This window comes from Phragmites australis, chromosome 8 (genome assembly GCF_958298935.1).
Source record: "Phragmites australis chromosome 8, lpPhrAust1.1, whole genome shotgun sequence".
NCBI classification, from domain to species: domain Eukaryota; kingdom Viridiplantae; phylum Streptophyta; class Magnoliopsida; order Poales; family Poaceae; genus Phragmites; species Phragmites australis.
This window is the reverse complement of record NC_084928.1, coordinates 31,247,578-31,264,918: the sequence shown is the minus strand read 5'-3', so window position 1 is coordinate 31,264,918 and position 17,341 is coordinate 31,247,578. Positions and strand designations below refer to the sequence as shown.

Below are 17,341 nucleotides of genomic sequence, written 5' to 3'. Positions count from 1 at the left end.
GGCACGAAGAGAGGTTTAAATTATTAAACTGTAATCCTGATGTGTAGTAATCTTTGCACTTTGCTCTTTTTTTTTACATGTACAAATTACAAACTCGTTGGGATACATAGGAGCAAGGTTTTCAGGATGGAGATCATAGGTAATATTGTTTCTTTTAATAGGATAGACTATAGAATCAGACCACTAAGCCTTTCCCTGCTCGCTAATTAAGGAGTCGTTTGGTAGAGCTCTTCAATCTTCTGATTCTGTGGTAGAAGTGATTCTGTGGTAAAAGTAGATTCTACGGTGAAAATGATTTTATTTGTAAAATCGTTTGATAGGTTAGTGGTGGAAGTGATTCCTAAGAGAAAATTGTGTTGAAATTAAGGAGAATCAGTCGAGAATCGGTGGAAGCTAGATTTTTCGGCTCCCACCTCGCAGTATAAAACGTGAGAGTGATTCTCTCTGATTTTAGCGTTGAATCGATTCTGCGGCAGAGCGTTTGGTAGTGTTCCCGCTGATTCTGGGGCGCAATCAGCTCACAGAACTCTACCAAATGACCTCTAAACTATAAACTATGAAACCATGATTCTATCAACGTTTAGAAATACATATAATTTATAAAAGAATTGCAACATGTTCTTAAAAATGGAACTCTATAGTGTTGATTTTAATATGTTTATTTAAATTTTGCAAATTTAATTGCACTTATTCATATCTACTTCTATATAACTCAATTTAAATATTATTTAGTAATATTTCAATCATTTAAAAGGTCGCATATATGAATTATAACCTTATTTAACATATGACAACATGTATGTAGTAAACGATGAGAAATTAAACTGATAGAACTTAAATTAACCATAGATATTACTTGATTTCAAGTGTTGACAAAATTGTTGTCCAAATCATGATACTACCAATCCTATATGATCGGATGAGATTCTATTTGATCCTACCAATCCTATACTAAAAGAAACATAGGATGTCCATCCTAAAATCTTAAAAAGGCATATATATATATATTAGACGATCTTATGAGATTCTATTTGATCCTACACTTAGTATTATTATTTTATGAAATTAAGATCCACTTACTTATCTGCAACACCTGTACTCCATGGGACTGAAGACGAAACGATTATAGATCGTATTGGTCTCTGTACAGTCCTTTCGTTGTTATCGGTTTCAGAGAGGGCAATGATGGCCGACTTTGAAGCTGATGACATAACTGGACGAACGCCGGCGGCAAAGATTCCTCGAGGTTGAGGACACACAATCTATCGGGTACCTACGCCGTAGACGAAACGTATAAAAAATTAGTGGCGCAGTCAGTCACGGTCGCACGGACCACCAGCCACCGTGAATGAAATCGTGACGCACCAACCCAGCGTCACAGCCCAGTAGCTACATCTACATCTATATCTACTTATATTCTAATAAAATAAACAAGTTAGAAAGATGATCCACTCGGTATTAAATGGTTATATCTTCTTTCTTAGAATACTTTTAATCTCTCCACCTATAAAAAGAAATTATTAGTGAGTGTGCTATCTTTTTAGCAATCATATATTTATATTTTTAGAAAATTTAATATTTACTATATTTTAAATTGATACTAAGTATGAACTTGTTTTTTTTTAAAAAGAAACAGTCCGATTGCAGGCCCTGTAGATTACGGAAGGAAATTCTATGAGACTTGATCTTATAAAAAGATTCTCTCTTATATATATCACGTATCTTTTCTTTTTTACTCAGTTACACTGATATTTATTGAATCAGAAAAAGATGATATGATCAGGATTTTATTGGATCTTTTTGGTAGATAGTATCATAAAATTTCCTTCCGTAGATTACCACCAACACCGAGGGCAATTCCGTCACGCTCCCTCGCTCAGGCGGGATATCGGGGCCGGCCAGCCAGGTAGCAACCCCCGCTCCGCTTTATTCTGCACAGATGCCCATGCTCCTCCGTAGTACGAACACCCCCTAAACCCCCACCTCCGAACTCCACTCGCGTCGCAACCGCCTTCGCCGCCCGGTAATGCTCTCTAAACCCTAGCTCCGATCTCGCTCTCCCAGTCTCCGTCCTCTCGCGGCGGTAACCGCGCCGTGGATTTCGGGGGGGGGGGGGGGGGTTTCTCGCGGGTTCGTGGGTGTGGCTGGTTAGGCGGGTGGGTGAGGTGCCCTCTCGCGGCGTGCACTGATGTTCGGTTACTCTGCGGGACCGTGCGGCGTGGCTTGATTGCTCGATGATCTTGTTTGGGGTTGGGGTTGTTTCTGACGCGTACGTGCTTATGAGTTGCTTGCGTAGTGGTCGGCGCGTGATCGTGGGTTACTTTAATTTGGTGCTTGTGGACGAATGATTTTAGATGAAGGCTGTGTTTCCTTTGTTGCCTTTGGGAGTCTAATTGAAGTAGTAAGTGGCCAACATTTCCCCTTTCGGTCGCGATTTCGAGTGTTTTTTGTTGTTCTTGATGTAATCTTGGTGGAATTGGTGCGATGTTTTAGTTGTATGAGAAGGGCATTTGGTGATCCATTGCCTGCTGGCCTTATTTGAGGCCTCGGATTTGCATTTGGCTTGTGCCTGGGTTGGGTTTTGTTACTTGCCTTATTTACGCATATGATTGTTTGTGGTACTACTAGAGTTCAGAGTCATTAGTTGTATCGTGCTGTATGTTACATTTTCGGTGTTAGCTCGATCCATATGCACAAACATATAATTTTGCACTTCATTGTATATGATTTACCTGCTGAATTTTTGGCTTTTGTGGCATTTTTATTCTTTGCAGTTTCTACAGCAGAGTCTATAGATTTTATATAGTTCATCTCCACTAACTGGCAACTGCAATCAATTCTTCTAAAGCTCAAACTACAGGAAGCCACGCCACCTCTAATTCAGAACCATCCAATCGTGAGCTCCCAATCTGATCTATCCGCCCATCTTATCCTCCCTTACGCTTCACAGCCCTTCTCCTCAGTGAATTTATATTACTAGGTAGGGTGGTTCTATTTGCCAAGAAGGAAAATCATCTAATTACCCTGCTGACTTGATCTAGGAAGAGTGATTATGCTGCATCTGGGCAGTTCATTATTCATAACACCATCCAAATGTTCATTTTCTCGCTTAATTATTTCGTGGTTGGTGCTGTTTGAGGATAAAAGATAGGTTCCTAGGATCTACTAGTTGGATGCCCATGCATTGCTACAGGTAAATATATTATATTACCAAGCATGTCGATCTGTTTTTACCAGGTTTGGCTTGCGTTATTGGCTCAGTGCCACAACGCAAGGGGCAGAAACAGGATACATCACATAATTTTATTTGATGATAGAGGTCAAGTACTACACACTAATGAGATTCCCCACAGGCCTGAGATTAAGGTGTTGTATTAGAATGTTTTGGAGTATGAGGAGGGCCATGGCTCTTGTCAATCTTCCCTAGTTCAGCTGCTGTGCTTTGTCTATGTTGCTGTCATTGCTGCATGCGTCAAACCTCTTCTACCATGCCTGCCATGCGCCATACACTCTCCCTGTTTTGTTGTCCTTGCTTCGTACTGCTTGTGGCTAAATTGGGCTTCACCTGACTAGGTTTGGTGTATCGTGTGTGTGTGAGAGAGTGAGTGGTTTTGGAGATAAGATTGAATCTGTTAGAACTAATTTAATATGTTTGTTGGACAGATTTTTCCCTTTGTTTTTTGTTATATATATTTTTTTAAGAGGTTGGGAGTGGACGATGCTCCACCAAGACTATTCACCAACTGAGTTTCTTATAGTGATAGTGGTTAGTTATTGATGGTCTTCGACTACTTCACAATAATTCTGGACATGTTTATGCTTTGCATGCGTCTTGGCTAGGCATTTCTATATTTTACCTTCATTTTGTTTTTCAACTTTGGAGAGTTGATTAAAATTTGGGTGTAAAACACAGGTTTCAGTTTGGTTTAGATTTAGATGCATCACCTTATGCTTCAAGAATAATCAATTTTCATTCCAATGGTGCTGCTGTTTCTAGCAGGTGAAGTAGAGGAGATGGTAAGTGAAGCATTTGATTTGAATGAGCAACCACACGACAATCGAGGTATGAGTGTCATTCTTATTTTGTTAATTGTTAGGTCAACATAACGGAATAGCCACATAGTTTCTCCATAACAAATTTTGATAAAATTGTGCCAAATCCATTAATCCTGCTCAAATGTACATATTGCACAGTATGAGCTGTACTTGATTTTGATAATTTACCACATATACTCCGCGCATATTATCAGTTGTAACTTGTAGTCATGTACTTTCAACTGCTCACTGATGGATGGTGGGCTTGGATTGAGTCCAAATTCTTATATACACATGCTATCTGCCAAAATTCTCATTCCTACTTTGTATTTTTTTTCTTAACTTGAACTTAACATAAATATATTATTATGATGATGCTTACTTCTTTTAGCTTGTTCTCTGACTACATTTACATAGTAGAATACATTTTTTTTTCAAGATTTGGCCTGAAGAATGTAGTTTTTTTATGGTAGGTGGCAGCTTGAACTATGTGTTGCTGCAAAAGGATTCTAAGAACATATGCCGCACCAAAGTTTGTGATCTTCCCATAGAAGTGTAAGTTGCCGAGTTTTCTAACTAGTTGGTTTCATTGAGTCTTCATATAGACGTTTTCATTAAGTCTTCGTATAGACGTATACTATCTTGGACCGAAGCTGCTGGTGAAAAAGGAACAGCTCATATTTTCTGTACCATACTATTGCACTTAATTTAAATTTAGGCAGATGGCCTTTTGACTGGTTGTAATTTGCAATACTATTGACCCTATGTTCAACCCTAGCTTCATCCACTTAATGAGTTTATTTTTAAATTATATGGAAGCATTCTATGTCTTTACATTTCATGTCTAGATGTATATTTAGCTTAATTCTGCACCAGTGCTCTATAAGATCAGAACAGTTGAGTAATTTATGCTCTCCGTTTACAGGCCCTTCATTTGGTCAATTATTTCATTTGTGCCAACTAAGGCATACCAACGGCGTGATTTCCCAAAATTTTCACTGCTTCCTGATCCAGAAGACGGTCGCCAGAAATATGAATGGGGAAAGTTCATGCGACACCTTTCGGATAATAAGAAGGTAAATATTTTTTTGCATAGTACAAAAGGTACCTTTTTGTATCTTTAAGTTACTCCGTGAAAAAAATTGGGGTCAGGATTAGGGACATACCAATTTACCATCCTGGGAGATAATACTTTGGTTGGGTGGGTGCAACTAGCTAGTGGTGTCAGGAAGAGGGCATAGCAACAGGGACATCTTGATTGAGAAGAATAAGGAAGGCTGAGTTTAAAGGGGCACGATGTGCTGTAGGAACTTTTTAGTTCAATCAGCTAAAATACCGCAGGAAGGTTTATATGCTGTGTTTTGTTGTAACACAGTCTAGTAACTCTGTTTTTGTTGTCTGTAATGTGAAGGAACTTATCTTTTTTTTGGGGCTATGTTTTTTGAAGGCTGGTATTGTTAGATGCGGGTCCTCAACTTTCCACATTCTTGCTCCTCAACCTGATGAACGCCCAAACTTTTCGCATGCGGTGCTCATGTACGAGTGTGGACAAAATGGTCCTGGGGATTTCAAATGGATGGCAGGATTATCTGGTGAGGGCTTTTCTCTGATTCTTCTTGAACACAACTGCTTTGCTAGGATAATTCATTGTACACAGGTACATTTTTTCCAGCATGTTATATTGTATTATTGCTTATTGAATAATGAGATGCTAATTGCCTTGGTCAATGGAAGACATTCTGCACACCTCTGTTTCATCTTTAACAGTTTCTTTTGTGTTGGTGATACTGTGCCAATTTCAAAAGGTTGCATTATTGACCTATCTTCTGTTTACTTCATTTGGATTATTACTTGTTCGTGGTGCTGGGTTATCCATGGTTGAAGTTGAAGCTATGCATGACAATGTACCATGGTTTCTCGGAACTTTTGATGATTCGAATTAATTTTGCTAACTGTCCATTCTTTGCTTATTTGTTATGACAACAGAGGGACATTTGAATAGCCCTGCAAGGAATGTTTCAAAGAGTTCTTGCAAAAGTGAATTCCAATATGGCTCCAGGAATCCTAAGCCGCAATACTTTAAGGAGGAGATTTGTGATAGTGGACCAAACCCCAAGGAGATGGAAACTTCACGTAAACATCATGATCGACATACCACAGAAGTTCCAGAATCCTCACCATGCGAGTCTGGTGAAGAGGGCCCTAGAGTTTTGAATCCAATAGAGAAAAAGAGAACAGATTGTCCTACAAAAAATTTCATCAGTGCAGACCCCAGTTATCTGCGAACACTTAGTCAAACACATGCTGGCTGGATCTTTGGGGCAATAGCAGAGCTTATTGATAACTCCAGAGATGCAGGTGCATCTAGGTATGCTCATGTCTTTCAGGATTCTGTAATCAGAATATGGTGATTTTTTATTTTTTGCAATCATTTTAGTCTAGTCTGCAATCAACTGCAGTTGCATTGTGTCATGAGATCTAGTTATTTAAGAAAATCTTTGCTAATTGTAATAATAAAATATTCTTGTGTGGCCATAAGAAAAGGTTTCAGTTAATTAGTATTTTCACGAGAAGGAGAATATGCAGCTGTAATAGAGAATCTTTTCCAGTTCAATCCTGTGTTGCCGTAGCGCACCCTACGGAGTTGTAAAAACGAAAAGTTTCTTTGAGAAAAAAAAGGACACCATAAAAATGAAACTATCGAGCGTAGATTACAAGCCACTGTAGTGTTAGACAGATATCATGTTTCTATTTGTAGTTTTCAGAACGTGTCCTGTTGCTAGATATGTTATTATATTATTTTATGGACTACTTTTGGTTATTCTTCTTTGATTGTGCTAACTACTTGTTTCATGTTTATTCTCCTTTTATTCTGGAAGGTTGAGTATTTCCATTGAATCTTTGTTTTCGAAGAAAGCACAAAGAAAAATTCCTGTCTTATCTGTAATTGATGATGGATATGGAATGACTTATGCTGATATGATGAGAATGATCTCTTTTGGTCACAAACGACCAAACGGACATTGCAAGGATCAGGTTGGGAGATTTGGAATCGGATTTAAGGTAGACATCTCTCAGTATTTTTCTCTAGAATGGCTTCATCTTCCTCTGTTTCAATATTTCTACTCACAGTGCTAGATTGCCATCTTCTGATTCTATCCTCATTGTTGATGTGATCTATGTTTTAGATTACCTCCAAATATTTAAATCCTTCAAGTCCCACTGATGAATGCAATAAGATTTAGTATGGTTTCACTGGAACTGTTTTATCGGAAGGCGCTTATATGTGTAACGCTGACAAGTAAATGAACGCTTGTTTAGTAGTCCCAAACGACCTGTTTATTTTATACTGTCGATGCTACAGACCTACAGTCCTTCATCATTTTTGTTAGCTAGGTTTCTCTGTCCAATGCTAATTTTATCCTCCAAGTTGCTTTCTTCATTTCTGCCCTGTAAGCTAGTATGATTGCGAACATACATTGTTTAGTTAATTGAGTGTGGATTTTGTGTCCATGGGTTCTGCCATCCCCATTAGAGAATTCAGCATGTCACAATGTTTAGAAAATTCGTCAAAAAATCATGTATGTGGTGCACATAAAGTTAAATAAACCTGCCAAAATTCAGTTATGTCCGTTCATAGCCTCTGCTAGTGCTGTAAACAATTTATTTGAAATCTGCATGCTTCAATCATGCCTACAGTCTTTGTTGATAAATTTTTTGCATACACAGTTTTATTGTGCGAAGACTGTTGTTGTTATTACCAACTTTACTATTTTCTGTGTGCTATTTGTAGACTGGTGCTATGAAGCTTGGAAAAGATGCAATTGTGCTTACACAAACTTCATCCTCCAGATCAGTGGCCTTTCTTTCTCAGTCTTTTAATGAAGAGAAGGATGTAAGTGTTGTTCTAATTATTGTTTTATTCTTAGTATACCACTCTATTGAGGATCTTTAAAGAGTTGTCCCAATTTAAAGTTAATTTACATTGGACGATTTGCTGCAGAATCTTGAGATCCCTGTGGTGGCATATCGTAAGGAAGGGCAATACATGGAAGTTGATTTGAGTGTCCAGTCTGAAGCAACTGCCGAATATAACCTGAATGCTATCAAGGAATTTTCTTCCTTTAATGAGTATTTCATTGGAGAAAAACTAGGGCTATTTGGTGAAGATCGGACTGGGACACAGATCTATATATGGAATTTAGACAAATGGGGTACAGATTACACTTTGGAATGGAATTCTGGGAAGTCTTCTGAAAATCCTGTGCATAATGGTCGTGGGGACATATTAATTCGTTCGAGAAGAGCCAGATCACGTCCAGGACAAACAAGTAACAAGGTACGCTCTGTAACTCTTGGTCAATTTTATTTTTTTTATTTCTTTTTGAGGCAATAGACAACCATATTCAAAGTGACTTCTAGGTTGGTATTTGCAATTTCGCCTTTATAGAAACCAGAAGTTCATTGTAGCTTTCTCATGGCATTCTGTAGCTTTTTCTTTATATATACTGTCTGTAAGCTTGATTTTTGGTAGTTTCATGAGGATGCAGTGGCAGCATTCAATCATTGAGTACTCTGAACCTTGTGCATGACTGTGATTTGGAACCTAACCATTTTCTTTGGTCAAGTCATGGTTGGCAAAATGGTTCTTATTTTTTTATTGCCGATTCTTTATGTGCTATTGGTTACTTCTTTTATGGGTCATATTCTTAGGTGCTGTTGGACTATTCTCTCCAATCCTATTTGGAAGTTATGTTCCTGAATCCTCGGATGCAGATATCTGTCCAAGGGTCTTTGGTAAAATATTCACGTGTCATTTCTTTTTATATTATGGTGTATTTATATTCCTGTTTACATTTGCTGTTTTTTTGAACTTGTAGGTCAAAAGCCGCCCATTGGCAAAGACCCTTAATAAGACTTCTGTTATGTCTGGTGAAATTATGGGAAGGACTATTCTATTGACCCTGGGAAGGAGCAAGGTAGAATGGGACAGAATGAATTGCGGAATCTTCTTGTATTGGCATGGTCGTCTAATAGAGGTAGATTAGCTGCTCTGGTATTAATAGTTGCATTGCATGCTAGAGTAGAGTTGGGAGAGCGAATTGTAGCTACATCTGTGTTGAGCACGGAAATACATATTGAATGTAATAGATATTTACAGGAATTTGATTGAGCTATTCATGTACAAGTTTATTTAGCTGCAAACATTTGTTTTGTTGTAGTACACTATTTGCACTCTTTGGCTTTTGTATTCTGCGGTACGTACTCGTATGATATCTCCCGCCAACTTTTGATTATGTGTTCTTTTCTTTTCAGTCTTACAAACGAGTTGGAGGCCAAAAGCATTGTGCTGACACGGGACGCGGAGTAATAGGAGTTGCAGATATTACAAATCTCATTGTATGGTTTAAATATCACGGCCTTGCTATACTTTATATTTTGTTTTCAGTGCGTGAAGTTCAGCTATCCTGTACTATATCCTTTTTGACGGAATCCTGCTATTTTTTTTCCTTCTAGTGTCCATGTAGTTAACTTCTCTATTTTTTGCAGGACGATGAAGATGGTAATTCATGGGTTCTCAACAACAAACAAGGATTTCAAGATTGTGAAATGTATGCCAAACTGGAGGAGTGGCTTGGTAGGAAAGTGGATGAATACTGGGATACTAATTTTGACAATCTTGAATTGGTATGGATTTGAGCCCTTATTTATTTGCTTTGGTGATGGATAAGGTCAGAAGGGACATTTAGGGAGATATCCCTTAGTGTATGCTCTTTGCTGACGATGTGGTGCTAGTTGACGAGAGTAGGATATGAGTTAATAGGAAATTAGAGTTGTGGAGATATACTTTAGAATCGAAAGGTTTTAGATTTAGTATGACCAAAACCGAGTATATGAAGTACGATTTCGGTGCTACTAGGTATGAGAGAAGATGTTAGTCTTGGTGGAGAGGTGGTTCCCAAGAAGGATACTTTCGATATTTGGGATCGATGCTACAAAAGGATGGTGATATCGATGAAGATGTTAGTCATAGAATCAAAGCCGGATAGATAAAATAGTGTCAAGCTTCTGGCATCCTCTGTGACAAGAAGGTGCATAAAAGCTGAAAGGTAAGTTCTATGGGACAGCAATTCGACCTATGATGTTGTAGAGCGTCGAATGTTGGCCAACTAAAAGGCGACATGTCCAACAGTTAAGTGTAGCAGAGATACGTATGTTGTGATGGATTTGTGGCCATACAAAAAAGGATAAGATCCGAAATAATAATATATGTGATAGGGTAAGGGTAGTGCTAATTGAAGAAAAGCTTGTCCAACATCGGTTGAGATGGTTTGGACACATCCAACGGAGGCCTCTAGAGTCACTTCTGCATAGCGGGATACTAAGACGCGCTGACAATGTGAAGAGAGGCAGGGGTCGACCAAACCTAATATGAGAGGAGTCTGTAAAGAGAGACTTGAAGGAATGAAATATCTCTAAAGAACTATCCACGGATAGAAGCGCGTGAAAGTTAGCAATTCACGTACCAAAACCATAACTTATGCATCAGTCTCTTTATCCTGTTATTACTTTTATTTTTTTTACTACTACTAGTATCTTTATTATTATTGTTTTTACATCATCTTTTTAGTTAGATCTTGTGGGCTTCATCTCTAGCCTACCCTAACTTGCTTGGGGAAAAGGCTATTGTTGTTGACGATGAATTGGTATGGATTTATGATTTAGTTATATTGGAAAATATTTTTTAGATACTTCCATACCCTTCCAATCCTTGTTTCTATTTAAGCCATCAGGAGCTAAATGTTCATATTATACATGAACTAAGTTCTCATTGTAGATTATTTCATATTATTATGAAAATATTGTGTTCCCTCTTTTTTCAAAATCTTGCTCACTGTAATTAACTTTCTTCATCCAGAGAAAAGGGAATGAGCGCTACAAGGCTGATCAGGACTGGGTTCAATGCTACAGCTGTCGTAAGTGGAGAATGTTGAATTCAGGCTTCAATATAGACACTCTTCCGGATGAATGGTTTGTATGCAAGATTCTCATACATGATGAAATATTGTGATTTTATTATTGTGATTTACATGCTAACTGCACTTGACCACTTTTTACTAGTGATTATTTCCTTTGCATGTTATCAGGCGATGCTCTCTTTAATCACACACGATGCTCATAGATTATTACGTGTAGTGATTTTACCATTGTGCATGGCCACCGTGATACCACTCTACAAATAATATTGATACATTAACCGCACTAGATCACACTTCTTTATTAACGATGATCATCTTGCTTGTTTTTAGCTTACTGGATGATGTTCATGCAAGGTTCTCTTGTACTATCAGCTAAATAATATTTGCACTGAGGATCTCAATTCATTGATCAGTTCAAGCTATTTTTGGATACTCTTGTACCATCACAGTTGAAGAACTTAAAAAACGGGAGGAGTTTAAGATATTCGTTCACTAAAGTTTGTACGTGGGCATCACCTGTTCCATTCCATAATTCAGGTTTTGCTACATGTCACCCTTCAATGGGAAATGTGAGGTTCCAGAGCAACAAATGGGACGAGGTGTCATTGTGATAGGTGAGAAGAGATCTGGTTATGATGAACAAAATAAGGTTGCCCAGCAAGGAGAGACAACAAAGAAGGAAATGACGTCTGAGAACGTTGAGGTTCAAAGGACTAGTCAAGATGAAGATGTGAAGGTAACTAGAAAACCTTTAAGCGTAAATGCATTTTTTTCAAGATTAAATCCATGGAAGTAAATAGCTTAATCACGTTCTGTACTCAGAATGTCCAGGGTATCCCAACGATTGGCAACAAGCAAAAGAAATCTTCAAATGGCACCCCACCAATGCACAAGAACAACAGCGAAGGTAGGAACGTTGTGTAGTTTAGGTCCCCTTATTCTTTTCAATTGTTTATCTTGTTCGAACTGAAAATCCGCTTTCAGATGATCTTGAAGGTGCGTCCTCACAAACTGATGATAAGGCCCCACGCCCCACTTTGAAGAGGCTAAGAAGGGGGCTTGCAAAGTCTTATAAGCAGTGAGGGAAAATGAAAATGCACGGTAACTATTGTCTTTTTTCTTTTTACTCCATCACGTAGGCCTTAAAAGTTTACACACAAGTTCTTTTTTTTCTTTTTTCACTCAGCTTCTTCTCTCTAGATTCTCTATTTCTCGTCTCTTATTAGACTCGGTGCCTCTGTTTTTTACCCAGCTGGTGTAATGCTTTTGTTTGGAGCCCGATGCCTGATCACTTCGTCAAATACATCATTGGAGGGGCTGCAGCAGTATGATTCCATTGCTTTTGTGTAATCAATCAAATTCAAACACCTACTATGCGACCTTGTTTGTAAATAGTGGATTAGTCGTTTGTCTGTAAGTAGGGGCTCGTCTTAGAGTAGGGCAGCTTCTCAGGTGGTAAAATGTGTCTGTGAGCCCTCAATGTTGGATCGGATGTGCTTGCAGGCAAAGCAAATTATTTTGGTGCGCAGTGTGCTCTTCTCTTAACTGATAGGGCCACAGAACTTTTTTGCGTTCATGCCAGAACTTAACCGTTGCATCGCCTTTTGCACCTACTGCAGATGATGTGCTCAAGGGCTTCTATTCGGTGTGCGAGGTTGCAGACCTTAGTTGCCATATGACCTGTCCGAGTCTTGCCGCGTGTAATTTCTTCACTCTAGTACAACTTCTCTACATTTGCAGCGGTGCTATTATGCCTAGCGTCGTATTCGTTTGACATTCAAGGCATCGATAATCAGTGACTGCACAAATTTGATTATCAGTTTTCTAAGTACATCTTATCAAATATTCAAAGATGTATATTGGCAGAGTTATTTTTTATAACGAATCTTTTAATACAATTTTCATTTGACAAAGCTAAATACAGATGGCGATCAGCCAATCACCAAAGTAACTGAGGTTCGATTGCACATGGTAGGCATTCCAAATGCAAATGTCTTACAGCAAATTAGTTCTTTGATGCATATTCTTCCACATCTCAAAATATAAGCCCGTAATTGATTTTCTATTGCTTCTCATTGGTTTGCTTGTTCTATGGAGCACATGAACATAGATATTAAGTTCCCTAATGTATTTCTTAGCTTGTTTCTTGTATTGGATATTGCGTGCGGCTTATGTTTATGCTACGGTTAATGTAATGAGTCATCAATTACTGTCTGCAATTACTAGTTATTATTGTCCTTAGGGGAGGGGTGTCTCCCCAGTGGTAACTTCCGTCCATTTAAATGTATAGGAACATTGCAATGAAATTAATGGTTCGTCTCTCTATTGTCCAATTACTTTCTATTCTAACGCGTTATTGTTGTAAGTAGAAAATGGTTGGACAGAGAATAGGGAATGGTAGAGACTAAATTCATTGATTCCATTGCACTGTTGTTGTCTTTTTATACAAACTGAATGAAAGTTGTCCGATGCAACAGACACTAATAACTGGAAATTGCAGTTATTGATTGATCATAATTAACTTCAACATGTATTACGCACTTTTGTTCTAAACTTCATTAATCAGCCGGAATATCACCGAATTTTTGCGTGAAGCAAACAAATAGAGGAAGAAATTTATTTAGTGGATAGTTGCACTAACACAATACTATAGAATACAAAATATTTTTATACTCTTACTCTTATAAAGAAACATGGAAATGTTATAAGCATCGCCGGACGCGATACATTAATTGTCGGTTCGAGTCGAGTCACAATTAATCTTCCTATAGGTATAAACATAGTGATCAAGAATGTACTCCTGTATCCCAATTTCACTCGTTCCTTACTCAGTTATAAAGATATCCGTTTAAATAATTTTCTTGTGGAAACTCAAACTGAAAACGGTGATAAATACTTATTTCTCACCAAATTTAATTGATACGACAAGTATGTGCTTGAGAAAACTTCTTCTTTATCATCTAGATTGTACTATACACACATCAAACCCATACTACATGTTGCATATAAAATAATTTTTCAGAATCTTGATAAATTCAAGACTTGTGATCGCCTTGGTCATATCGGTGTAGGGATCTTGGGAAAAATTACTAGCAATTATGTTGGTCACAATATTATTGTTGCAAAACTTTCGAAATCATCAGATTTTGTGTGCACCATATGTGCCACAAGGAAATTAATTTTGAGGTCCTCTTACCTCAGAATTAAAAATGAGAACCTCAATTTCTTGAACTCATTTAAGGAGATATGTGGTCATATTCAACCATTATCTAAACTATTTAGGTACTTATGGTGCTCATTGATGTATCCATAAGATGGTCCCATGCGTCTCTTATCCACAAAGAACCATATTTCCCTAAATTAATTACAAGCAAATTATCCTTAACACAATATTAAATCCATTTAGATGGATAATGTTGCGGATTTTACTTCATGGGCATTCAATGATTATTGTGTGGCTATAGCTATCAATCTAGAGCATAACCTTATGTTGGTACTCAAAATTGCTTAGCTAAATCTATTATCAAGAGAATCAAATTAATTGCACAACTACTCCTATAGAATTGTAATTTACCAACATTTTGTTAGAGTCAAATTCGACCAACTGCATATCATACGGCTTTTCTGTTATAATTAGTACGTGAAAATCAACCAAGTATTTTCCATCTATAAAAATTTAGGTGCTCTATGTATGTACCGGTATCACCATTGCAGCATACATCAATATGCCCTCATAGAAAATAGGGATCTATGTGGGGTATAATTCTCTATCCATCATAAAATACCTTGAGCTCCAAACTTGAGATCTCTTCATAATCTGGTATGTTCATTGCATTTTTTATGAGGATAATTTTCTGGCATTAGGGATAGATAAGTATCCCCAATGGATGATGGAAAATAGATTAGAATGTCACATGTATTCAATCCTTAGATCCACGTACTAAGAAATCTGAATAATAAGTTCAGAGGATCGTAAATCTGTAACACACTGCAAATAATATATCATATGCATTTACTAATCACAATGGTATCACTAAATTATATATCCCTACGGTCAATGCACCAGAAAGAGTGAAGGTGCCTAATAAAACAACTCATCTCCCAATTACAACTAAGAGAAGGAGAAATCTGGTCATTAAGGATAATGCTTCTCAAAAGCATCCGTAGAAGAAAATGAAGATATCTTCTAAATTAGTAAATGAAATTCAATCTCAAGTTGAAGACACCTGATAGAACCCATCACAAATATGCGCGCAAACTTAGATGCTAGAACATTGGGACATCCAGACTCCATCGTTATAGGAAATCACAAAGTGTTAGTAGATGTAAATGAAATTTCCATAAACTGCATCAATTCAAGAGAATCATATACAATTGTCGATATATATTTCTCCTTGAAAATTGCCAAAAACCTCGAACTAGATCCAGAACCAAAGTCCAAGAGTGCCTCAATCACTCATATTAGGTCAAATGGAAGGAGGCAATTGAGGTAGAATTACAGTCGCTTCACAAAAGAGAGAGATTTTCCTCAGCAATACGTACTCCTCATAATATTTTTGCTGTGGGAGCCAAATGAGTTTTCATTTGGAAAAGAAATAAAAACAATGAGGTGGTGAGATATAAAGTGAGACTTGCAGCGCAAGAGTTCATGTAGAAGGTTTACTCAAATAATGTTGATTGCCCATATGTATTTATAAATAAATCTTCAACACGATTTTGCATCATATCAGTATATGTCGATGATTTTAATATCATCGGGAATACACAAGACATTAAAGAAGCAAACAATCATCTTATGACGGAATTTGATATAAAAAAAACTTAGGTAAAACTGAAGGTTTATCTAGCCCCTAAGTGTGATTTTAGTAAGTAATGACAATACCTATGAATAGACAATTACATTGAGAATTGTTAGTAGGTTGTTTCATATGTGATGCATGGAGGATTGAACATGGATTCATTAAGAAATGACATGTGATCAAGAGAGATGCATCAAGATGAATAAGCTTTAGGTGATGCTCATGAGATAAAGGAGAAGATTGACAACAAGCATGAATGCTAAGTTATTTATGGAGATCAAGTAACTAAAGATATGCGATTGTTAATTGAGTTTTATAGATTAACCCATGCACTATGTGCTTGAGAGTGAGTGAGGTTAATGTTCCATATGAAGATTGATAATAAGAGTGAAGACTAAGTTACTTGTGAAGATCAAGTGACTTAAGGTATAAATTATCAGTTATGTTATATGAACTAACTCATGTGTTTTGTTCTTGAGAGTGAGTTGTGGTTAGGTTCTATAAGAAGGCATGGGTTGAATTGAGATATTCAATACGCCATGTTGGAAGAGCAAGGTCAAGACAAGCTTAGTGGATAACTTGTGTGCTTCATGCTTGCGGTTCATGCCTAAGTGGTGAACTGGATGAAGATGATGAAAAGAGAGGAGTCTTCCATGTTTGGTGCATGGGAAGCAATCAAGTAAACTTCATTAAGCTTTTAGAAGATCAAGTGAAGATCAAAGTGGGAAGCGAGGATGATCCTCGTCATCAAGATGAAGAGAAGTGACGACAAGCCTTGAAGAGCTATGAGAAGCATCAAGGCTTGGATGATGTGTTCGTCAAGTCCGATGGAATTTTTCAAGGCAAAGGTATAACTAAAATATGTTTTCTAGTTTTGCAGGTCTCAAGGAGTTTGGTGGGGGACCGGGTTATAGGATCGATAGCCGTACTATCAAGAGGGACTGCCAAAAGCGTTGCTCGATTGTTGTGTCGAGTGCTCAAACCATACTTACTGTGGGATAGGTTTATGTTGAGAGTTTGTTTTAGGAATCTAGGGTATTCTAAAAATGTGTTTTAGATTTAACCCTTTGTGTTGTCGGCCTTAGTGGTGAAAAGTGGTTGTAACCAAGCCTTAATGGTGTTTGGCATGTTACAAGTGATTTTTAGTTTAATCTTGGAGGATTAAGCTTTGAAAATTGGCTGAATTGTTTGAATCAGTCTTCGGAGTGTTCCTAGCTTTTATCCATTGCGATTGAGATCATGAATTTATTAGGGATGTGTATCTCTCTAAATAAGCTTTCCATAGAATCCAAAATCGCTGAAATCAGACATCGAAAAAGAAAGTTATCGTCGTTTTCAGAGGGTCAGCTGTGCTGATCTCAGAAGTTCCAGCTTTGTACAAGAAGTTCCAAGTTAGTCAGAAGTTCTGGGTTCAGCCCGAAAGGAAGCTCTTGCTTTTGGTTTTCTCATGGAATCAGAAGTTTCGGTTTTGGACCAGAAGTTTTGGGTTATGACAGAATGCTTGTAACAGCTAGTTTTTCACAATAG

The 17,341-nt window shown here is 37.6% G+C and overlaps 1 protein-coding gene across 4 annotated transcripts; it reads left to right on the top strand.

Moving 5' to 3' along the window:
• Positions 1-1,905: 1,905 nt before the first annotated feature.
• Positions 1,906-12,922, top strand: LOC133927042 (uncharacterized). Of its 4 annotated transcripts, none has more exons than XR_009911240.1 (19): positions 1,906-2,023; positions 4,001-4,063; positions 4,509-4,590; positions 4,961-5,111; positions 5,483-5,627; positions 6,022-6,403; positions 6,915-7,098; positions 7,829-7,930; positions 8,039-8,374; positions 8,749-8,832; positions 8,916-9,074; positions 9,352-9,435; positions 9,586-9,723; positions 10,955-11,067; positions 11,553-11,751; positions 11,838-11,922; positions 12,000-12,116; positions 12,268-12,536; positions 12,635-12,922. XR_009911240.1 is itself a non-coding variant. In XM_062373295.1 (19 exons), the coding sequence occupies exons 3-18, from the start codon at positions 4,015-4,017 to the stop codon at positions 12,095-12,097; spliced, it is 2,391 nt and encodes a 796-aa protein (XP_062229279.1). In that variant the 5' UTR covers positions 1,909-2,023; positions 2,775-2,896; positions 4,001-4,014; the 3' UTR covers positions 12,098-12,116; positions 12,268-12,614. The 4 variants fall into 4 exon arrangements, 3 of the variants coding, with proteins under 3 accessions (XP_062229277.1, XP_062229279.1, XP_062229278.1); XM_062373295.1 differs by lacking the exon at positions 12,635-12,922 and adding an exon at positions 2,775-2,896 and having other exon boundaries at positions 1,909-2,023; positions 12,268-12,614; XM_062373293.1 differs by lacking the exon at positions 12,635-12,922 and having other exon boundaries at positions 12,268-12,614.
• Positions 12,923-17,341: the final 4,419 nt, after the last annotated feature.